The sequence below is a fragment of the Eublepharis macularius genome, chromosome 9 (genome assembly GCF_028583425.1).
Source record: "Eublepharis macularius isolate TG4126 chromosome 9, MPM_Emac_v1.0, whole genome shotgun sequence".
Classification (NCBI taxonomy): Eukaryota; Metazoa; Chordata; class Lepidosauria; order Squamata; family Eublepharidae; genus Eublepharis; species Eublepharis macularius.
In genome coordinates, this window is record NC_072798.1 from 4,060,877 (window position 1) to 4,085,445 (window position 24,569).

The 24,569-nt window shown below is 47.0% G+C and overlaps 1 protein-coding gene across 1 annotated transcript; it reads right to left on the reverse strand.

The window, feature by feature from the left end:
* Positions 1-3,440: 3,440 nt before the first annotated feature.
* Positions 3,441-23,248, reverse strand: ZC3HC1 (zinc finger C3HC-type containing 1). Its single transcript, XM_054988560.1, has 10 exons — positions 23,097-23,248; positions 20,036-20,147; positions 19,121-19,271; positions 16,080-16,163; positions 14,772-14,899; positions 13,583-13,740; positions 10,547-10,790; positions 9,209-9,430; positions 6,142-6,351; positions 3,441-4,550 (listed from the first exon to the last, which is right to left on the reverse strand). The coding sequence occupies exons 1-10, from the start codon at positions 23,246-23,248 to the stop codon at positions 4,476-4,478; spliced, it is 1,536 nt and encodes a 511-aa protein (XP_054844535.1). The 3' UTR covers positions 3,441-4,475.
* Between the last annotated feature and the right edge of the window lie 1,321 nt (positions 23,249-24,569).

Consider the following 24,569-nt stretch of genomic DNA (forward strand, 5'->3'; position numbering starts at 1 on the left):
GACATCCCAGTTGTTTGAGGTCTCTCAATATCTGCCGACTCCTATATCTGAGCCTTTGTCTCTGGAAAAGACAATTAGCTATGATACTTTTACAAAGGGTTTTTTTGCTGATAAAATATCAAGAATACACTTTGATCTAGATGTTGGTTGTAATAAAGGTCTGCCAGAAGACATGTTCCACTTTGACTACTTATGGACCATTTTGACCCAGTTTCTGTGATGGACATTGACAGGATCCTGGGGTCTGTGAAGGCCGCTTGTGTCCTGGATTCTTGCTGATCCTGGCTGCTAAAATCATTTAAGGACCTCATCAAACACTTAGTATATTATAAATCAATCACTAACTCAGAGCACCTTCTGTTGGCCACTCAAAGAGGTGGTTACCTGGCCACAACTTAAAAAAAAATCCCTTGAAAAAAATGACGTTGCTGATTATCACCCCATCTCCAATTTGCCCTTTTTGGGCAAAGTGCATGAGAGAGTAGTCGTGTGAACCAACTCCAGGTCTTCTTGGATAATTCTTGTGCCCTGGATATTTTTCAGTCTGGATTCAGGCCAGGCTATGGGACAGAGAGAGCGCTGGTGGCTTTAGTTGATGACATCCATTTGAAGGTAGACAAAGGGCGTATTTCTTTGTTGCTTCTACTGGATCTACAAAAGCAGCCTTTGATACAGTAGATCATGCTATCCAGTTGAGGTGTTTTGGAGGTAGAAGTAAGTATCAGGGAATGTGCCTTGGACTGGTTCAGACTCATGGATCAGATCAAAAGCTAGCTGGAGACCAGCTATCTTCAGTGCTGGAGCTCTCTTGTGGAGCTCTGTAGAGTGCAATCTTATCTAGGTTGTTCAACCTCTATGTAAAAACTTTAGGAGAAATCATTTACAGCTTTAGAATCGGATGTCACCAATATGCAGATGCAACCCAGCTCTGTATCTCTCTACCCAAATCCCCTGGCAATATGATAAGAGGTTGTGAGCCACTCACTGCCTGACTGCTGTGGTCAAATGGCTAAAGCTGAACAAACTAAAACTGAAACCACTTAAAAAAATGATGCTGGCTGGGAAAGGCGATGACACTGTACTTCCCATTTTTGATGCTGTTTCTTGAGATACTCAAGAATCTCCAGAGCCTTGTGTCTGAAGAAGAGAGCTCTGACTCTCGAAAGCTTACACCCTGAAAGTCTTGCTGGTCTCTAAGGTGCTTTGCCCTGCTGCTAATTCTTGCTGACTCAGTGACAAGCCTAGGGGTTCTACTGGATACTGAACTGCCACTAGAGAAGCAAGTTTAAGCTGCTGTAAAGAACACTTTCTTCTCATTCAAACTAGCCACCAAGACACAGCCAATCTCGCCACTTGGATCTATGCCATGATAACATCAAGACTAGACTACTGTAATGCATCCTACATAGGTCTCCCCTCAAAGTCAACTTGGAGACTCTAGTTGGTGTGGAACTCCACTACTTGTTCATTACCAGGAACTAGGCAGAGCGAGCATATTACCCCCATTCTGCAGTCCCTCCATTGGTTGCCCATCAGTTACCAGGCTCAGTTCAAGGAATTGGCTGTCACATACAAAGCCCTTGATGGCCTTCGTCCCTCGTATCTGTAGGAACACTTCTTTCCTATGCTCTGCTACAGCAGCTTTGCTCTTCTGAACATGGCCTTCTGTGGGTGCCACCTTGCAAGCAGGCAAGATTAATAGCTGCCCCTCATGCATATTCTTTGCTGTGTCCCCCACCTTATGGAACGGCCTGCTTGGCAAAATCAGGAAGGCTTCCATCTCCTGGCATACCATAAACTGCAAAACTGAGTTATTCAGGTTTTTTTTAAACACGGGTAATAGGTCTGAACTGTAACAAAATGGTTCAGAAAGATGCTTTAAAGGGAAAGAGACTGTGGACGAGACCACTGTATAGTATTTAAAATAGTAAAGAGTCCAGTAGCACCTTTAAGGCTAATCAACTTTATTGTAGCATAAGCTTTCGAGAATCACAGCTCTCTTCGTCAGATGTATGGAAGGTATGAAGGAACTGGCCAGAGATATATAGGTGGTGAGGGGAGGGGGAGTAGATGCAAATCAATTGCAAAAGTCATGAAAGATGTGGAGTGCACAATACAGGCTGGGTGTGACCCCTCCCCGCCATAGCTGAATCTGAATGGAATGCCTGAAAGGCAGTTACTTGTGATGAGATAACCATCCAGAGTCTCTATTCAATCCAAGTCTGCCTGAGTCAAATTTACATATGAATTCCAATTCAGCAGCTTCCTGCTGGATTTTGTTTTTGAAAAGTTTTTGTTGAACTACGGTGACCTTTAAGTCCTTGATGGAATGTCCTGGTAGATTGAAGTGTTCTCCTACTGGTTTCTGGATATTGCCATTTTTTATGTCAGATTTGTGTCCATTTATTCTTTTGCGCAAAGGTTGGCTGGTTTGTCCAATGTACAGAGCAGAAGGACATTGTTGGCACATGAGGGCATATATCACATTGGAGGATGAGCAGCTGTAAGAGCCAGAGACAGTGTAGTTGATGTCATTGGGTCCTGTAATTGTATTCCCTGGGTAGATATAGGGGCAGAGCTGGCATCTGGGTCTGTTGCAGGGCCTGGTACCTGTGCTGGTTACTGTTAGCCGGTTCATGGTTGTTAGTGAGAAGTTGTTTAAGGTTGGGGGGCTGTCTGTAGGCAAGGAGAGATCTTCCACCTAGGGCTTGTGAGAGACAGAGGCATCTGGATGTACAGTATTTGTTGCTGTATTTATTATCCCTCTGGATTATTTCTGCACCATTTAACAAATCAGGTTAACACTTATGCTTTGTTTTAGCTCCGTTTCAAATTCTTGCAATACAAATCCTGTTGCATTGTTCACTGGATGTGCCATCCTCTTGATTATATTTTCCACTGTGCAAGCCACCTTGAGTCTCGCTGAGAAAGGTAGACTGCGAACAATGGAAACAAACGGAGAAAAAACGCCTTCCCCGAAGAAGCTGTTTTGGCTCCACATTCCTAGCTCTATCATATTCTTCTTGGAATGGGGGCTGAGACAGGGGAGACCAGAACTGTACCCGGTACTCCTGGTGGGCCTGACCCCTAGCTTTATAGGAAGACATTAGGATATTGTCTGTTCTGCTTTCACGCCGTTGCTGCAAGACTGCTGAGCAAGGCCTCGCTACCGTTTTCACTGTTGCATGCCTTCAGTGTGCACGCGACCTGCCCTGAGCCCAAGAGTCCAGTCCTGTTTTCTTTCTTTGGTTTAGAAGCCTGCTTCAATCAGAATCTCAGCTTTAGTTCTAAAAATACGTTATTATCAAGCTATGAAAGAGAAAAAGATATGTGCAAGCAACAGTATTTGGCTTCTGGTGCTGTTTCCTTAAAATACGCCACATTCATCTTAAGCCCTGGAAGCAGAGCGCCAGATGAAATTCTATTTCTGTGGGACTTCAAACTGCAAAATTTAGGTTTATTGATTAAGATCAGGAATATGGAAGTCTTCCAGAAGACAATATGAGAATTCCCACCAATGATGTGCCCAAGAACAACTCTGAAAGGTTATAAAAATAAAAAAAGACAGTGAAAGATTTTATTGACTGATAATATAATGCCTGCCAGTTACCACAGAGGCACCTTAAAGGGGGTCTCATTTTAGGCCAAACTGTGGGTACTGCTGACATTCTCCCATTAGAACACTAGAGGTGTAATCTGGCCCTTAAAAGTGTCCCTTGGGGATGGGGGTAACTCTCACCTTCCGTGCTGTTTGCCCTCCCCTTTCTCTGCACCATAGACCTGACTCATATTGTACCCCCCACTCCCACCAGCTACTTTAAAAAGGTCAAATTACGCAAGTTCCAGCTAGAAAATTCCAGTCTCACACAAAGATTGGCCCTTAAGCTCGACCAGAGAAAAGGACATCAACTTAAGAGGAGGGCTGCATCCACAGTACAAACAAAAACCAGTTTTAACGCATTTAAATCCCACAATACTAACCGCCCCCCCCCATGGGAAGCTTGGAACTGTAGTTTGGTTCTATGATCTATCTAATACCCCTAAGGCCACAGCTCCCAGAATTCCTTGGAAGTGGGCTGGGATGAGACTTAACAGAGAAAGAATTTGATCGTGCCCCAATACGAGAAACTGTCCATCGACCCCTTCTTCCTGAACAAATAGATCCAACAAGAGCGTCTCATGGGATTCTCCCACGACGGAGGTGCAGAACCACACAAGCAGAGGAAAACCAGTGCAAAGGCTTCCGGAAACACTCACGGAAAACCAAAGGAGAAAGACAAATGACAGTTTCTGGCTGAGGAGTCCACGCATCTCTCCTTCCGTTGTCAGTGTGGCCTCAAAAACTGCTCCGGGCTGGAAGGCGGTTTTCGTTTTCAGGACAGCCTTGGTTCCGACACAAAGCAGAGTCTTTTTCCATTTAAACAAAAAACAAACAAACGCAAGTTCCACCAGGCACGCTCACTCCCCATTTGCCATCAAAGGCTAGAAGAGCAGGCTGCCTCCCACTGTCGGAAGATCCGGAACACCTTGCAGGATTTCACGGAAAGGCTCTACAGCATGAGAGAAAGAAAAAAAGCAAGCGAGAGAGAGAGAGGCGAGAGGAAAGAACACGTAAGACCGCTGCAGCCACGTAATTACCTCTGTATTCTGGCGTAGTCAGGAGTATACGCCTCACCCCTGCTTCTGTTTAAAACCCGTTCACATGCACAATCACAGCCTTGCTCTTCCATCAAAGAGCCCAAGGCCACTCAGAAAAAAATACCCAGGGGTATCCATAACAGCAATAAAAACAACAATTTAACCACCACCAGGTTAAAATTAATTAAAAAGAGTTTTTGGCTAAACCTGGGCAGATCATGAGGGAGGACAGGAGGGGTTTCATCAGGGCTTAGTTCTCGTGGCCCCTTCTTACACGCCCAGGGTAATGCCGATCGCCACTTTCGGATCAGGACGCAATTTTCTCCAGGCCAGTTTGGCCAGGGAACCTGGAGACTTTTTTGCCATCTTCTGGACATTGAGCAGGGGTCACTGGGTGTGTGTGTGGGGAGGGTAGCTGTGAATTTCCTGCATTGTGCAGGGGGTGGACTAGATGACCCTGGAGGTCCCTTCCAACTCTATGATTAAGAAGAACTTTCTGACAGTGCAGTTCCTCAGCAGAACAGGCTTCCTCGGGAGACGGTGGGCTCTTCTTGTTTGGAGGTTTTTAAGGAGAGCCTAGATGGCCATCTGACAGCAATGCTGATTCTATGACTCTATAAGTTTGGCAGATGGTGAAAGGGAGGGCAGGAAAGAATGAGTGCTTAGCTCTCTTGGCCCTTTCTTATGTGATGAGGGCATTGTGAACCGTCACTCTGGGGTCAGGAAGGAATTTTTCTCCAGGCTGCACGGGCTGGGGATCCTGGAGGGTTTTTTGCCTTCTTCTAGGCATTGAGCCCTGACCTGGATAGCCCAGGCAAGCCTGATCTCGTCAGATCTCAGAAGCTAAGCAGGGTCAGCCTTGGTTTGCAATTGGATGGGAGACCTCCAACAAAGACCAAGATTGATATGCAGGGGAAGGCCATGGCAAACCACCTCTGTTAGTCTCTTGCCATGAAAACCCCACCAGGGGTCACCATAAGTCAGCTATGACTTAACGGCACTCTTCACCACCACCACAGGCATTGAGCATGGGTCACTGAGGGAGTGGGGAGTGGTGGTAGCTGTGAACTGCTTGCATTGCGCGGGGGGGGGGGGGGTTGGACTAGATGACACTTGGGAGTCCTTCCAGCTCTACGATGCGATGAGTCTACCTATCAGTTCATTCACCCACAAAAAAAAAGAAACCCCAGCTCAAAGCAAACCCCAGTTCTCGTTTCGTCAATGTAAAACCATAATTAAAAAGCCCACTGAATATCACAGCCGCAACTCCTTTCAGAAGGCCAGCAAGAGAGCCCTCCTTACCTTTCAGGCAGGCTAACATCACAGCACTGGAGCTGCAAGAGTGAAGGTAAGGGTTGGGGTGGGAAGGCCTACACAACCGGCACGCAGGCCTTTCAGAAACACAACAGCCATTTGTCTGTACACAACAGCCTCGGAGGCTAGGACCACATGCGTTCTGTGCAGCATTCACCACGCCATGCCTGCCGAAGGAGGAGTTCTCACCTCCGACTCCATCTCTGCCAGACCATCCGTTTGCTTGGAAGCCAGGAGAACCTTCAGGACGACTTGCCAGCCAAGGTCCGCCTTCCTCAGCACCCCGTCCACTTGGCCCCTGTTATTCTCAGAGGCGTCCGTCTCCTTTACCGCATTGACCCAAGGACACCAGTCACGATGCTGAGAGACAGGACTGAAAAAACTCCGGGTGCAGGAATCCTGAGGGAGGGAGAGAAGAGGGGGCAGTTTAAAGGGAGAAGGAGGGGACTTTTCCCCATGAATGGTTCTTAAACAGCCACCCACAGGCTGTGGATCAGTGGCAGAAGATCCCAGGTTTCATCTCGGGCAGCATCTCCAGTTAAAGCACCTCAGAGAGCAAGGGCTGTGAGCCTCTGCTAGCCAAAGCAGACTGGTTAAGGCCAGTATCGATGGGCTGAGGGCCTCTTGGAGTGGCCATTATTAATCTATCACCGGTTTTTTCCCGGGCATTAAAGGAAGCCGTAGTGAGGCCCCTCCTGAAAAAGACAACTTTGGACCCCACCGACCCATCCAGTTACCGCCCAGTCTCAAACCTCCCGTTTCTGGGTAAGGTGATTGAGTGAGCGGTGGTGGAGCAGCTGCAGGGTTTCCTGGAAGAGGCATCAGTCCTGGACCCATTCCGGTCCGGTTTCTGCCCAGGCCACAGGACTGAGACAGTGTCGGTCACCCACACAGATGATCTCCGTAGGCACCTGGATTGGGGTGAGTCAGCACTGCTGGTGTTGCTAGACCTCTCAGCAGCGTTCGACATGGTCGACCATGAATTGTTGACCCACCGCCTTGCCGATGTGGGATCCAAGGGACTGCCTTGCAGTGGCTTGTCTCTTTTCTCCATGGATGGGGACAGAGAGTGGCGCTGGGGGAAGAGGTTATCTGTGCGCCAGTCCTTGGTGTGCAGCGTCCCGCAGGAGGCGTTACTCTCCCCGTTGTTGTTTAACCTCTACATGCGCCCTCTCGCCCAGCTGGCATGGAGTTTCAGGCTGGGTTGCCATCAACATGCGGATGACACCCAGTTGTACCGGTTGATGGACGGCTGGCCTGGCTCTGCTCCCGATGCCCTAATTGGGGCATTGGGGGCCGTGTCTGGATGGGTGAAGCAGAGCAGGCTGAACCCCACAAAGTCGAAAGTCCTGTACTTGGGCCATGGGCGGGGGGGGGGGGGGTTAGGTATGGGGATCCAGCTCCCGGCCTTTCATGGGGAACCACTTGTGCCCGTTCCATCGGTCGGGAGCCTTGGTGTGATGCTGGACTCCTCCTTGTCAATGGAGGCCCGGGTCAAGGAAGCTGCCCGAACTGCCTTTTCCCATCTCCGGCGGGCCAGGCAGCTTGCCCCCTATCTCCCAATCCGTGACCTAATGACAGTGATCCATGCAACTGTCACCTCCAGATTAGACTACTGTAACTCACTCTACGCAGGGCCTCCCTTAGGTCTGTCCCGGAAACTGCAGCGGGTCCAAAATGCTGCTGCTCATGCCCTGACAGGAATTTCGTTCAGGGCACACGTGACTCCAACTCTGCAGCAGCTGCATTGGCTCCCCGTAGAGTTCTGGATCAGGTTCAAGGTTTTGGTTCTGACCTGTAAAGCCAACGGACTGGGACCAGCATACCTGAGGGACCGCCTCTCCTTGTATGTACCTCGGAGAGCTCTAAGATCTACAAGTAAACACCTATTGGTGGTCCCTGGCCCCAGGGAGGGTCGGCTGGCCTCGACCAAGGCCAGGGCGTTTTCTGTCCTGGCCTCAACCTGGTGGAACTCTCTGTCGGAAGACACTCGGGCCCACCAAGATCTCATATCTTTTTGGCAGGCCTGTAAGACAGAGATGTTCCACCAGGCATATGGTGGAGGCCAGCACGGGATCCATCTAATTAGCCTCCCTGCCAGTCTCCTACCAAATGGGGGGCCCCGTATGGTCCATCTGCCCCCCCCCCATTCTTGGGGAGTTAAGAGTTTCACCAACCCACACCTCCACCCTTTTCTTCCTTTGTGTATGGTGGGCAGGTGAAGGGGGAAGGGTGCCCCATCTGGAATACTGAAATTCATGTTTGTACTGAGATGTCATTTTATTGTTTTTATCCGTCGTAATTTATTTATGATTGAAACCCACCCTGAGCCTGCTTGTGGGGAGGGCGGGCTAAAAATCTAATCAATCTATCTTGAGCGAAATGGATCAGTGGTTTAACTCACTACAAAGCAACTTCATATCTTTGTATATGCTTTTGTGCAGCAGGATACTTCCTGCCCATCAACTGAATGTTTTGCGTCCTTTGTCTACCAGCCTTTCAACTCGCGTCTGAAGAAGGGAGCTCTGCCTCTCGACTGCTCCCCCTCTGAAAATCTGGTTGGTCTCTAAGGTGCCTCTGGACTCAAAACATGCCACCAACTATCTGATCATTTTAAGTGGACTGAACCTGGGACCTGCTGCATAGAGATCGGATGCTCTGCCATGGAGCTGCAGTCCCTCTTCTGCCCAGTAAAACTCTCAATCCGGGTAGGAGTTGGTGAGCCACATGAAAACATTTCTGACCTCCCTCAAATGTCCTCCGATGTTTTGATTAAAAGAGGAGCTCCCTCCTTTCCAATTTCAATTTAGGCCAAACTTCAGAGCAATTTCAATCTCCAGGATCTGTTTTGTCTTTTCTGAAGCAGACCATTAATCTAAAAAGACCAGAGCTGTCTACTCTGACTGACAGGAGCTCTCCAGATGCCGGGGATTGAACCTGGGGCCTTCCGCATGCAAAGCAGATGGTCTACCACTCAACCACAGCCCTCTCACTGTATGTGTACATACATAATGGGTGCCCAGACCTGGACAGCCCAGGTAAGCAAAGCAAGGTCAGCATTGGTTAGTAATTGGATAGGAGACCTCCAACAAAGACCAGGGTTGCAGAGGCAGGCAATGGCAAACTGCCTCTGATGGTCTCGTGCCATGAAAACCCCACCGGGGGTCGCCATAAGTCAGCTATGACTTCGGGGCCCTCTCCATCAACACATACACAGTGGGTACCTCCTTGTCCGTTCACTCTACCTCGCACTCACCGAGCTGCCAGAAGAGCACAGGCGTGCCCGCTTGGCCCTCCGATGAGGACTGGACGGCACCTCTGCGCCCAGGCCGCACGCCTCGCCTTGCCCCATGCTGCGGGTCACAGGGCGACTCCGGGTGGTGGGGCTGGCTGCTTCTCCATCAAGGCGTTCGCCGGGTGTTGAACTATCCCAGCTACGCATGCGGCTGATCACAGGAGACGGGCTCTTCTCACGCTGCTGCATGCAGAAAGGAGAGACAAGAAAGTTGCGAGTGAGCTGGCTTCACCGTACCTTTTTGGATAAAGTGATGCTCCCCGTCCCTGGAGGAGAAGCAAGGAACCCACGAGGAGGAGGAACAAAAATTATCCTCCCCACCGCCAACCACCACCAAGGAGAGGAAGATGATGCAAAATGCTCCAAGTACAGGGAAGTTGGTTTTCAATAAGCAGCAGAAAAAGGTTTTGCGCTCACAGCAGCGCAGCAATGGAGAGAGGACGATTCTCAGACAGGAATATGACGCAATCCTTCAAAGCTGGATTTGCGAATGGCCTCCTTTGAAGCAAGCCATGCTTGCGGCACGGCAGTGTGGAATCTCTGCCCTTGAAAAAACAGCAACAGCCTGTTCGCACATGCAAGCCAACACCTGACGATGTAGTCCTCGCGTGATGAGTGTGCTTGTGCGAACTCACCAAGTGATGCCTGCAGAATTTTAGGAATCGCTTTCACTGGAACCTTGGAGACAATCCCACCGCCCAGCCCAGAAAGCCTTGGACACAAGACTATCCCATAAAACTGAATTCCATAATTTAAATGATGGAATTCACCACTATCCTAGATGGTGTAGAAAGAAAGAAAGAAAGAAAGAAAGAAAGAAAGAAAGAAAGAAAGAAAGAAAGAAAGAAAGAAAGAAAGAAAGAAAGAAAGAAAGAAAGGAAGGAAGGAAGGAAGGAAGGAAGGAGGAAGGAAGGAAGGAAGGAGGAAGGAAGGAAGGAGGAAGGAAGGAGGAAGGAAGGAGGAAGGAAGGAAGGAAGGAAGGAAGGAAGAGGATTTGATCCATCTTCCATGAATATGGTTGTAGTTAAATGGAACCCCCATGTTCAGAGGCAGTATTGGGGGAAAAACAGCAGGGGAATGGTCTTGTGGGCTTCCCAGAACCTTATGTCTGGCCACTGCTGGAAGGAGAATGCTAGACTAGATAGACTCTTCTATCTGATCTAGAAGAGGTAATTTCTTCAAATGTCTTTAAAAAACTTTAGGAAAGAGTTACACCAGGTGCTGTCCTCCGCTCCTTTGGTCAACTTTGCTGATGGATTTTCATCCTCCCTGAGGAGGGCTGAACCTGCCAAGGCCCACCTGCTCAGAGCCAAGGGGGAAGGCTGTATCCTGGCTTCGGGTGATCATGCGGCGCGGAGACGTGGGGACAGCTGGGACTTTGTCTGATCGCCCATCAGTAGGATTGGAGGGTGTGGTCATCAGGCTAACAGATGGGTCCATCTCAGGCACAGCAGACTCCACCTGGTGGAAGCCCCACAGCCCCACCTTCCTCATGCAGCGACAACAGGTGATTAAGGGGAGAGGGATGGATCCGGAAGAAGGGCTAGGTGGTGAAAACCGAGAAAGACAAAAGACAGTCAGGGACCAAAGCAAAAGCATTTGACTTACACAAGTATGTAATTTTAACATCTTACTCAATAGGGATGGGCGCTTCGGGTTTCCAGTTCAGGTTTTTAACCTGAATCGGGCCCGATTTGGAAAGATTCAGGATTCCCGAATCGGCCTCAGCATTGCTGAACTGATTTGTGAATCCCGAAGCAAAGCTCTCCGAAGCAATTTGTATCGCTTCGGGAAGCTTTGGGCAAAGTGGGAGTAGCCACACCCACAGCACTTTTCTAGCTGTTTGCATTGCAGACAGCAAGAAAAGTGCCGCTTGCTTTCAAACTTCCCACCCTGCCACTTTCCCCCCTCCAACGGGAGGAGGAGACAGCGGCGGGGTGGGAAGTTTGAAAGCCACCCTTTCTGTACCATTTGCAAGCGGCAAGAAAAGGGTGGCTTTCAAACGCCCTGCCACTTTCTTTACCCGATGAGAGGGGGAGGCGGCGGTTTGCCACATCAGGATTCAGGTTATTCCGAATTGTTTTCCCACTTTGGGTAAATCTGAAGCGGGAAACCTGAATCTTTTTTGGGTGCACACTCCTAATACTCAAACCTTTGCAGATTCAAAAAAACCTGGAGAGTTGACTGCACTAAAGCTACTGCAGTACTATCAGGCAAAGTTAGAATTCTGTTTAAAAAGAGGTTTTGGATTGATTCCAGGGTCAGGATCAGATTCCACACATTCATTCTAAATCTCAGCTGCAGGATGGCTTTATACTGGAACAGTTTCAAGGCCGACTCAACTAGAAACCTGCCTTTCAAGATGTAAAATTTTAAGATGACCCCAGTAGTTCTCAAAACTGAGGCTCTCATTATTGCCAAGGGGGCTTTCCATGAGACGTCGCCCCAAGACACTTAAAGGTGCTACATTATTCCATAGGATGGCCACCTTAATAGAGAAGATTCCTGGTTCAGTCTCTGTCATCTACAGCAGAGGAACTCAGCTGCAGATGCCAGGAAAGACCCGTCTCTGTCCAACAGCTGCTTCCAGCCAGACGAGAAGACCATACAAGATCAACAGTCTTCAGTTCACCGGACTGGAACCCTCATTTGGACAGAAGAGATACCATTTTGGGGCTGCCTTTTGGAAGGACCTGGTGGCACTGCACTTGAGTGGAAAAAAAGCAACCACAGCTCCTGCCTCTCTTTGGAAACACGTAGAGAGGAGAAGTGGGACAACAAAGTGTGGTCACTAGCTGGTGGAAAGGTTTCGACCCTTGGCTTGTTTGTCACTTCTGCTCGTGTTGCTTGTCCCCTGTTCTCTTGGTCTGCTGCCCTGGCCTTGCAACGGGTGAGATCATAACTGAATCTTCCTCCTAGGTGGCTCTGATGTCGTCACATCCTGCCACAAGCTTGCAATTCAGTGGAATCTGCATGTTGATGCCTGAAGACCACTGATATGAATGGACCGATGGTCAGACTTAACATAAAGCACCTTCATGTATCCCTCTGACGGACTGGCTTTTAAACTATCTTCAAAGTACAAGTGTGGCATAGCACCTTGTGAGAGAGCGAGAGAGAACTGGTTAAAATCCTGAGTTATGAACCATGATGAGCACATACCACCTCTGCCGCCTGTTCGAACCTAACTCTGCTACACATTTACTGGATGGCTTAAGGTACGGCACTATGTCTCATCCTCAGCCGATCGGACTGGCCTACCTCACAAGGACGCTGTAGTAGAAAAGAGCAAGAGTCCAGTAGCACCTATAAGACTAACAAAATTTGTGGTAGGGTATGAGCTTTCGTGAACCACAGCTCACTTCTTCAGAACGTTGTACAAATTAATGCAACAATAAGGACGTTGTGCAAGTTAATGCAATAATGTGCTCTGAGCATTTCATATTCCTGAGTAAACTCTTCTTTGGATTACTTTAAACGGGAGCAGCACTTTGGGATCCTTAACTGGTGATGCCAGAGACAGAACCAGAGACCTTTTGCATGCAAAAGTTAGCTATGAACACTGCATGCTATGAACTAGAATTCCTGCCCCTCCTAGCCTTGCTTAAAAACTTGAAAATTCAAGGCCCGCGGTGCAAAGAGATGTACAAGCCAAAGAAAACCACCATGTATACCAAAAATAGATTGAATATTAAGTGTATTCTGTAAATATGCAAAATATATGAAGTAATATCTACATAAATGCAATGCATGAGAACAATTTCAAATAGTTATCCACAAGTGACCCACATGAAGCACAAACAGTATGTTCCAATTATTACAGTGAGCAAATACAATATAAACAGTCACTGTAATACACCAGATGGAATGAACATGCACAAATATGCACTTAAATTTGGTTTGTACACTAGTTTAAAAATTATCAGACTCATGGGATGCTGGATTCTGTACCAAATATCAATTTTCTACGGTTATAAGTATAGGCTTTTTACAACCAACCAATCACCTATTGGTTTTTATATAAATAGAAATAATAATACTCAGCATATCTACACTAGGTTGCTGGGATCCTTAAAATGCCCTGTAAGGTAGGCCAGTGTAGTCACAACTGCCCTGTAAAGTAGGCCAGTGGGGGCTGAGTAGGAGTGGCTTGCCTAAGGCCATTTGGGACCGATGTGAGATTTGAACAAGGGACTTCCTTGATGAAGCACCAGTTCTTGGCCACTGCTCAACAACTAGCTTTCACTTGCATGTCCGAAAATAAATTGGACAGAGCACAGGTAGGTTTGCGGAAGAGCTTTATGAACTTGCTCGAGACTCCAGCCACCGACATACCTACTAGCCCAGCCGCAGAGTGCCAAGACGCAAGCGGGAATATGGACCTGGAGAAGATCTGACGGGCGCTTGGCTGCCGTCTTCTCACCCTCCACTTTGTGGTCAAGTTCTTCCTCAATCAGATGCAGGAGAAGGCTGATCTTCTCTTCCGTCAAGGACTTGGGAGAAGAAAAACAACAGCGAGTTTACACACATGGTGCGGGTGCCCGTCTCCCTCTGTTCAGTTAACCACTTGGGTCCCTAGACTTTTGTCCATGGAGAGAAGCTGTTGAAACAGTCACATTTCCCCAAATGATCTTTGGCAGGGAGCACAAAGTCAGGCAGAATGGAAAGCTCCACTCCAGACTGCTAAGTGGGATGATATTTCCCCAGGTTCCCCTACACTAATACATTCCTAGTAAGCAGAAAACACACTTTGACCTGGACAGAAACACACCCTGACCTGGACAGCCCAGGTGAGCCTGATCTCGTCAGATCTTGTAAGCTAAGCGAGGTCAGCCTTGGTTAGTAATTGAATGGGAGACCTCCAACGAAGACCAGGGTTGCAGAGGCAGGCAATGGCAAACCACCTCTGTTAGTCTCTTGCCATGAAAAGCCCACCAGGGGTCACCATAAGTCAGCTATGACTTGATGGTATTCTCCACCACCAAGCACAAAACACAGCCCAGCACGAGAAGGACTAGGCTACAGCTTGTACAGCTACTACTTTTACACAGGGAAACATTAAAAATGCTTCCATCCGTATCTTAACAACAACAACGTTCGATTTATATACCACCCTTCAGGACAACTTAACGCCCACTCAGAGCAGTTTACAAAGTATCTCATTATTATCTTATAACCAATTCTGTCACCAGCAAACTTCATGGTAAAGGGAAAGTTTGAACCTAGGCCTTCCTTATTCAAACACTCTAACCTCTGTACCGTGCTGGTTCTTCACCTGGCTTCCCGGGCTAAGCCTACTCCTATCAAGCCCTCTCTGGAGGTTGCAGGTTCCAATCTCAGCCGATCTGCAGTGGCTGGGAAACTGCAGGACCTACACTACTCCCCTTGCACCTTACCTTCTGCCAGGTTAGAAGATCACTTAGATTTAGCTGCGTTGCTCAAGTTTGAGGCCCTCTTTTAAAAAAAACCCTCTCCTCTCAGCTCGCCACCCCCCAGCAGGACTGCCGATGGCGTGAGGCCTCACCATGTTTTTCAGATCTTCCGGTTTCAGGGAGGGCAACTGAAGCTCCAACTGGCAAAGGCTTTGAAACCGCTCCAGGAAGTCACTGAGAAGGGCCAGGGGTTCATCGACCAGCAAGATGGCAAAGCGATCTAACCAACAGCAAAATAAGCAAAGGTTTGATAACCAAAGGGCCTGTGGCTGAGCGGGAGACACCGTCCAAGGCTCAACCCCCCAAATATCCAGTTAAATAAGGATGAGGAAGTGGGACACGTGGAAGGCCTTGGTCTCAGACCCTGGAGAGCCAACGCCAGCCAGAACAGGCAAGACGGTTCTTGGTAGACCAATGGACAGTCTCGGGAAAAGGCAGCTCCATTTGCTGACATTCGTCACCACGGGCAGCCAAATCTTTCGATCTGGCCAGCGCCTGCACTGAAGGAAAGACCGCCCCAAAGCTGCCTGAAGGGCTTCAGACTGGGATGGGAAGAAAGAGGCTGCCACCACTTGCCACCATCCACAACCCCCTTTCCGGCCATGTCTGGAAGCTGCAGAGAAATCCTTCCTGGCTGTATCCCCTCTTCCCAGGCTGGTCGAGCCATGCACACTTAGGCCCCAAGGGAACAAAAGAGTTGCCCTGGCAACCAAGCCCACAAAAATGTGTGCAGTCCGTGCTATGGTTGCCTTGGCAACCGCTGCCCTTGGTGGTGCTCTGCGGCAGCATATCTGGGCTCTTCCCTACAGTGCCAGGACAGGCAATCTCGCCCGCTTCTGCCTTCTCTCCCTCAGAGCCCCCTTGACCCTCTCAAAGCCTGTACCAGCAGAGGGCAGGTGGGCTCTCCTCGGACCACCTGCTGCTTCCCCATGCCTCCTAAGTTCAGCATGAGAAGATCCCACCTACATTTAGAGCCCCGTTCATCAAAGCCAGTCCAAAATTTGTGGACCTCAGAGAGGGGAGGGGAATAAAAGATATAGTTTAAATGCTTATGATCTCTCTCTCTCTCTCTCTCACCCCACCTTTGTCCCCAGTGGCGTACGTTGTTCTCCTCTCCATTTTATCTTCACAACAACCCTGCGAGGTAAGCTTAGGCTGAGAGAACATGATTGGCTCAAGGTCCCCCAGTGAGCTTCCAGGGTAGAGGAGAGATTCGATCCTGGGTCTCCAAGATCCTAGCCCGACACTCGAACCACTGATGGGTAATAGAAATCTACATTTCTGAAAAGGTTTAAGGGACGCTGATGTTTTCAGAAATCAGTTATTTCCCTTGGGTTTCTAACACTTAGGACTGGCACGCACTTGCTTTGCCACTTCCTTCACGACACCTTGTTGCTCACCTGGGCAGGGACTGTCTGGCCAGAAACAGAACTTCTCATGTGCACTGCACAAGGCTTTTTTCAACTCCAAACACCTCTCCTTATCTGGAAGACAAACGCACTTCCTGAACACCAACATTTCTTAAGGAAAGAAACGTTATTAAGATATTGCTAAGTAGCGAAATAACAAAAACTGGACTGGGCAAGGATAGGAACCCCAAAGCAGTATTTCTAGTAATCTCCAAGCAAGCAAAACCCAAGGTAACAATTTATTTAATAATCAGTCGTTTAAAAAGAAACCCTTGGTAATTAAGGAAGAGCTCAGTGATTTATGGCGGGGTGCAGAAAGATTCGGCTTAAAAACAGTCAACTGATGTTTTTAATAAATGGTGTGTCCTCCCTGAAAGAAGCCACCCACCCTTTTACATTATGATGGCTGTGATGCTATATTCTGACAGAAGGTGTCACTATTGAGTTATCCGGTTCAGTGCAAGCTTCTGAGCGCAGGAAAGGACAGTAAACACCACTACAGTGACACCTAGTGACAGAACACAGTATCAGCCTTAATGAAATTAAGGCTGTTTATGGAAGAGACAGGCATAAGTGAGCTATTTCATGAGTCACTGTTATGTCAGATACAGCAGAACTGCAAGGCAGGAGAAATCCACAAAAATACGTTTGCTACAGCTCCGAACTCTAAGGCTCTCCATGGACTCCACAAATTGGCTGTGAATGGCATACAGTAATTTTTTTGTTTGATCTGAGATTGATTCAAAAGTACCGTAATACCCCAACAGTGAAATATTTGCATAAATCACTGCCTGTAGATATTGGAAAGGTTGCATTTCTTGATGGTTGTTGTGGATTTTCCGGGCTGTATAGCCGTGGTCTTGGCATTGTAGTTCCTGATGTTTCGCCAGCAGCTGTGGCTGGCATCTTCAGAGGTGTAGCACCAAAAGACAGAGATCTCTCAGTGTCACAGTGTGGAGAAGATGTTGGCAGGTAATTTATATCTACTCAGGAAGGTGGGTTTGGGCTGAGTCATCCTGTAAGATCTCTGTCTTTTGGTGCTACACCTCCGAAGATGCTAGCCACAGCTGCTGGCGAAACGTCAGGAACTACAATGCCAAGACCATGGCGATATAGCCCGGAAAATCCACAACAACCATCGTTCTCCAGCCGTGAAAGCCTTCAACAATATATTGTTGCATTTCTTGTCTAACTTGTTCTTCAAGGCACCGTACTTCATCTTACACAAAATCCTTGGAGCACCATTGCTTCCGAGTCTGGTTACTATGCTAATAAACAAGAACTAAGCAGTAGCTCCAGACGGAAAAAATATGACCAGAGTTTCTCAGAAAAGGTTAGCAACTGGAATGGAAACCATAGGAGTCTAAAGGTTATTTCTTCTACTTCCTGATTCCAAGTCATCCTGTTTACTGGACTGCCACGGACAAATCTCTGTCATTCCTACATACTTTACGTTCCCCAGGCTGTGTCCTTTACGTTATTTATTTTGCACTGTTGTGATAGAGTGGGTTAAGACAGATTATACCACCTATCTTGCAAGGCTATTGTAAGGATGACAACAGATGGTGTGTGTGAAGGAGCTATGGCTCAGTGGCAAAGCATCTATTTTGCATGCAGAAGGCCCCAGGTTCAATCCCCTACATCTCCAATAGAAAGAACCAGGTAGTAAGTGATGTGAAAGCCACTACCAGTCTTGAGTAATCAATACTGATCTTGATGGACCAATGGTCCAATTCATTATAAAGCAGGCTCTTGGATTCAAGTTCTTTGAGCTCTCTGAAAGTGCCCTGCCAAGGCTGAGCATTATGTTCTATTGCAATTGGCCGCCACATCTACCACTCTGAGCTTCTTGAAAAAACGACGGGATGCCAGCGTGACAGATCAGGCAAACAAACACAGAGTTGCACGTATTTTGGTTAAACCTTTTTTTGAAAAATCTGTACTAAGTAAAAAGCAGAGCTGCAGGAACTGAACAAATGAAAGTAATTTGCCTCTCAGCCCTTTAACACCCTCCAAAATCCTGCTCAACACTCCTTTATGCTTCTGAGGTTTCACCAGGCGTTGCCAAGAGATGTTCAAGCACTTGTTCTCAGCTATTAGGTCTAGCACCTTGCTGAGCTTTTTTAATGACCACTGAAATTCCCAGGACGTTAACTCAGTTTCTGTGCTAGCAGAAGCACAATTGTAGGATCATGCAATATTGCTGAAGCCTGTGTTCAGATAACCAAGAAATACAAACAGAGAGAGGCACAGAACAACTCCACAACAATATATATATAACCGTGCCCGACTTACTATGCAGCAAAAGTGCTGTATAGGCTATTTAGAATCAATGAAAAGGCTATAAAGACCATTCAATAAAGCATGTAATTATTCCAAACTGTTTCATACACGTAGAAAATGATTTCATCAATCCAACCACTCAAGTATATCATTCATATTAGGTAAATAACATGTATTTTACAGAGAAAATTTCCATATTGCAATGCAACTGAATATTTCCAATACAATAAATGTAATACAATAAATGTAACTGCTGACGGGTCGCCAGCAGTTACATTTATTGTAACGAACCATTGCTATGCACTTTGAAACCCAAAAAAATATTGACTTGTTGATTTAATTATTGAGATATTACATCCATCAAACTGGTAATTTGGTAACTGCTTTGAGAAAGGGGAATCCGGAACGGGAACCTCTTGCTCTTATTGTATTACATTTATTGTATTGGAAATATTCAGTTGCATTGCAATATGAAAAATTTTCTCTGTAAAAATACATGTTATTTACCTAATACGAATGATATACTTGAGTGGTTGGATTGATGAAATCATTTTCTACGTGTATGAAACAGTTTGGAATAATTATATGCTTTATTGAATGGTCTTTATAGCCTTTTTATTGATTCTAAATAGCCTATACAGCACTTTTGCTGCATAGTAAGTCGGGCACGGTTATATATATATTGTTGTGGCCTGTGTTCAGATAGCAACAACCTGGTTATTGTCATAGGAAGGCCCTATACCCCTTACACTTGCTGAAGTCGAAAGCCAGTTGTAGACTGGCACAGAGGTAGGCCTGGCAGCTGGCGCATTTCAACATGTCACACTCAATGTTGGTCCATCCATATCGGGCACAGATCAGGGGAGACAGCTCATGGGGCTTGCCTGCCCATTTGAGAGAGTGCTTGAGTTAAGGATACCAGAGGGAAGACTTCTGTGGTTTGGATTAAGGTTTGGTCTCATCAGCTACTTTCCTGTTTGCCCAGTATTCTCTGCTGGTTTCTCCCAGGCCTCAACCCTCTCCTAGCTTGACCTTCCAAGTAGCTGATTCACCTTTCTGGGGAAATCCGCTTCAACTGTGGCTCATTTTTATCTGCTGCCAACTCGTCCCTTCTGCTACTCACCTGACATCGTCTTGTCCAGCCTCGGCTCCTCCCCAGCCCTGACATCATCTTGTCCAGCCCACTCCTTCCCCCGACAGAACTGTCTCCTCACCCTGACTTGCACTCTGCCATTTACTCCTCCAATCTAGGGGACGGACTCACTCTTGTGAAGACTTGGCATGAGCTCTGCACGTTTGCCAGCTTCCAAATGGACCCCCCCTCCCCATCGACCTAGCTCCCATTTATTGGGGATCTCCTTTATTTTGCTTCCTCAACACAAATTCAGTTCATTAACAGGAAATGATAATAATAATAATAACATTAGATTTATATACCGCCTTTCAGGACAACTTAATGCCCACTCAGAGTGGTTTATGAACTGTGTTATTATTATCCTCACGACAATCACCCTGTGAGGTGGGTGGGGCTGAGAGAACTCTGGGAAGCTGTGAGTGGAGGAGTGGGGAATCAGACCCAGCTCTCCAGATTAGAGTCCCGTGCTCTTAACCACTACACCAAACTGGCTCCTCAGCTTTATTGTATCAGCTGGAAAAAAGGATATGGTGAACGTTTCCACCCTGCTGAAGAAAGCTTCTTTGCTGGTTGTTTCAAAAGGCAGCTCGTCAACCTGGGAGGGTCCGTTTGCAGCGTCAGATAAGGCAGAAGTGTCCTTTCTGAAATGTCAGTAAGAGAACATAACATTCAATACTTTTCTCTTCATGATGCACCAGTAGTGACTTGAGTGATGGACTAGGATCTCTGGGTGACCCAGGCTCAGTTCCCCACTCTGCCATGGAAGCTCAATGGGAGACCTTGGGCAATCACACACACTCAGCCTAACCAATGTAAGCTGCCCATTGAGGAGAAAGGCAGGGTATAAATATATATATATATAAAAGAAATGCCAATGGGAACAGGTGTCATATATGCCTCCTGCATATCTGCCATGAATGTATATTGGCTCCGCCTCTGGTCTCTGAGAGTATGGGAAGTTCTTTATTGCTGCAATGCCAGTAGGTTATCTCACAAATGTTTACTTTCTTTTTGTTGCTCTGCTGAGCCAGTATCCTTGACTGCCAGCTGAAACTGGCTCGAAATGTATCCCTCTTGAGAACCAAAGATAAGTTCATCTTTCTCACTGTCTACTCTAAAACCCTGTCTCACCCCAACCTCCCCTGTTAATGGTCCTCTTTCCCAAAGGCGGGAATATTTCCTATAACTAACACTGATAGTTCCACATACGTCACTTCTGCCAATTCCACTGTCTGAGCACCTTGTACTGAATGGATCTCTAATAAAGTTACTTCAACTGGAACACCTGTGCATTAACTGTGGAGAACTTGGGGATCTAACTGCCAGGGATTGACAACAGGTTTCTCCCCATGAATCAATGGGAAGATCTATGGACCAAAGATATTAAATTTACAGATTGTCAGTTGTTAAGAGAGAACTGGTATAAAATGTTTTTTAGATGGTATACTACCCCCCAAAACATCCCGAGAATTAGTAAGGACTATAGTGGACAGTGTTGGAAATGTCAATGCATGGACGCAACATTTTATCATATGTGGTGGATATGTAAGGAAGCATGAAGATACCGGATAAAGATACATGAAGAGACGCAGAAGGTTTTCATGTTCAGTTTTGAACTAAGCCCGAGAAATATGTTACTAAAAATTTTACCAAATAATGTTACAAAAGAACAGGGAGGTCTTTTCCGATACATGGTGACCGCTGCAAGAGTATTATACGCAGCGAAATGGAAAATGCCAGAGTGGATAGACAAGATGTATGAATACACATCAATGGCCAAATTAACCTCCTATGTGCACAATAGACCATCAGTAGAATTTTGGAACAAATGGAAAGATTTCTTTGATTACTTAGGTTAAGACTAAAATAAATTAAGGTAATTATGCTACAAAGATAAAACACAGGAGAAATGCCTGATTAAAAATGACTGATATTAAAGTCTGGGTAAAAGTAACTAAGGAGAGGGGATGGGAGTTATTATATATTTAGCTGTGCTGTTATACATTCTGAATATATCTTTCTATTCGCTTACATTAAATTCAAATGTAGTGCTTGCATAAGTTTCTATGCACTTTCTATTGTTTTATCTTTTTAAAAAAAATAAAATCTTTACTTTGGGGGAAAATGGGAACAAGTTTCCACCTTGCCCCTTTTCAGCCCAATTCTCCCAATCTTTCCAACCCCCCAAAGGCATACACCCTCAATAGAAGTGACTGCAGCATTTCAAGGCCAGAGATCTTGGTCTTTGGCCCAATATCTTCTGCACAACACTAGATGAAAGGCAACAAAACCATCACCTCTGTGCTTAAAGATCTGCCCTGGATCCAGCTACTCTCAGTTACCAACTGCCATTCCTGAGGCCAGAGGCTGAAGGGAAAGCAGCCAGGCTGTACCAACAGTGCCCAGATTTGACTACAACTGAGAACCTCCTCCTCCAAGTACAGACTGTGGGAGACAACAGCTAGGTCAGGCAACTGCTCATCATACCTGCACTCAGACCTCACTGCTTCTGCAAGCGTCTTTTCTGATTATTTATTTAGGGAGGTGCCTAGGGAGGTGGTGAGCTCCCCTTCACTGGCAGTTTTCAAGAAGAGGCTGGATGAATATTTGGCAGAGATGCTTTAGGCTCATCCTGCATTGGGCAGGGGGCTGGACTAGAAGGTCTGTATGGCTTCTTTCAATTCTGTGATTCTGTGATATCCTGTGATGCTAGGCTGACCTAAGCTGCTTTGGGAGCCCATATTTTACTGAAAAGTGGAGTACTAAAGCATAATGCAGCACTTAATTAGCTATTCAATTCCAACAATCAGGCGCACTGACCTGTGAACAGATGCAACCTTAAGAAGAGCTGCTGCACTGTACATCAGGTCCTATCTTTGGTCCAGGCTAACATCTCTGGCTTGACTGTTTTGACTGCTCAAGATCAGGGCTGCAGAGGCAGACAATGGCAAACCACCTCTGTTAGTCTCTTGCCATGTAAACCTCACCAGGGGTCCCCATAAGACAGCTATGACTTGACGGCACTCTCCCCCACCAAGGGGCTCTCAGCCTCAGCTGATGGTTCCATTAACTGGCACTGAGCCTTTCCCGGGCTCTTTTTGCATTTCAAGTCATGCTGTCAGTCGGGGTTGCCAATCCCCTGATGGTAGCTGGACACCTCCCAGAATTACAACTAATTTCCAAGAAACAGAGATCAGTTCTCCTAGAGAAAATGGCTGCTATGAAGGGTAAACTATGGGATTATACCCCACTAGGCCGCTCCCCTCCCCAAATCCTACCCTTTCTACGCTCCCCCCTCCCCCCCCCCCAAATCTCCAGGAATTTCCCAACTTTGAAATGGCAACCAGCCAGCTCTGAAACGCCTCCCCTCAAGGAGTCAAGTCAACCCAGGTCCATGCTACGCTCGATCCACCCGTTCCCTCCCCTCTTGCTCCGCAGGGACGCGGGGCTTAATAAAACGACTCTACTGCGTAAGGGCGGCGAGGGCCTAGGAAGAACTGGAAGAAGAGATCCAGGCCCTTTGGCATCTCCAGGGAGAGCGGCTGGGCTCAGGCGGCGGCCGCTGGCTCCTTCCCTCCCTGCTGGCTCACCCTTCCAGGCCAGCCTCCTCCGGAGCGATGCCCCCGTCGATCAGCTCCCGGATCTTCTGCGGGGTGACGGCGGGGGACTTGGCTTTGCCCCCCGGGCCGCCCTCCTCGCTCTCGGGGCCAGGAGCGGCGGCTGCGGGGCTGGGCGCCGCCATCTTGGTCCGTTGTTCTAAGCTGCCCCCTCCGCCCCGGAAGCAGGGAGCTCGCGGTCCGTGAAACTTCCGTTCCGGCTGGAAGCCGCGCCTACTCCACAAAGCTCAAGAGGATAGGGAGTAGTGCTCAATTTACAATATTTATTTTATTATATTTATTTATTGTTATTATTTATTATTATTTATTTTAAATGTTTTTTTATGCTGCCTCTCTAAGAACCTGAAATGTCCTTGATATTGATTGTACTAGTCTCATACTGTTTAATAATCCGCCTTGAGTCTCAGTGAGAAAGGCGGACTATAAATGACAAACAAACAAATACAAACAAACAAACAAGGCGCCTTACAAAACAAATCAAAAAACAAAAAAAACAAAAAATTAAAAGATATTAGTTAAAACCCAGCATTACAAACCCAGCCCAGCATAAAAACACGGACTGTAAAAGCAGACACGCTAAATAAACAGGTTTTCATCTGCTTTGTCACTGGATTTTACTGGGTAGAAGGGAAAACCCACTTGCAAACAAGCACTCAAGTGGATCGGACCTTTCAGACACGCTAAAAACGGTGTGCCTCTTATTTTGTCTGCTTTTATGGTCCATGTTTTTATGCTGGGCCTGGGCTAGGTTTGTCATACTGAGTTTTGCCTAATATATTTTAATGTTTTGGTCTTTTAAAATTTGTTTTGTAAGCTGCCTTGTTCAAGTTCCTAGAGAGGTAGCATTACAAAATTGTAAATAAATATTCTAAATCAAGCACCCTTACCTGCCCACTTTTGCTATCTGTCCTTGTGGGGTGGGGGATGTTGCTAGCCATCCAGGGTGGGAAAAAGATGATCAGTGGCCTCCCTTCCCCCTGAAACACACATTGCTTTCACACATGCTGAATAATGCACAAGTTGGGAAATTCCTGGAGATTTTAGAGGGTGGAACTGAAGATGGTAGGGTTTGGGGAGAAGGGACCTTATGGCTATAATGCCTTTGAGCCCCCCGCCCTCCAAAGGAGACATTTTGTCCAGGGGAAACAATCTCTGTTGCTTGGAGATCAGTTGTCATTCCAGTAAATCTCCAGCCATCACCTGGAGGCTGGCAAGCCTGGAAATCTTGCAAGTTGGTCCTGTGCTTGTTTACTCTCTAGTAATCCCCACTAAATAAGCTTTTCCGTGTTTACTTGGAAGCAAGTGAAGTCAATACAGTCTATTCCCAAGCAACTGTGCATCTTAAGTGATGTCAATACATTCTGTTCCCAAGCAACTGTGCATCCTTAGCAGCCAATCTGTTTGGGACTGTCTTGGAAGGCTTTGTCAGGCTGAGTTCCTCTACCT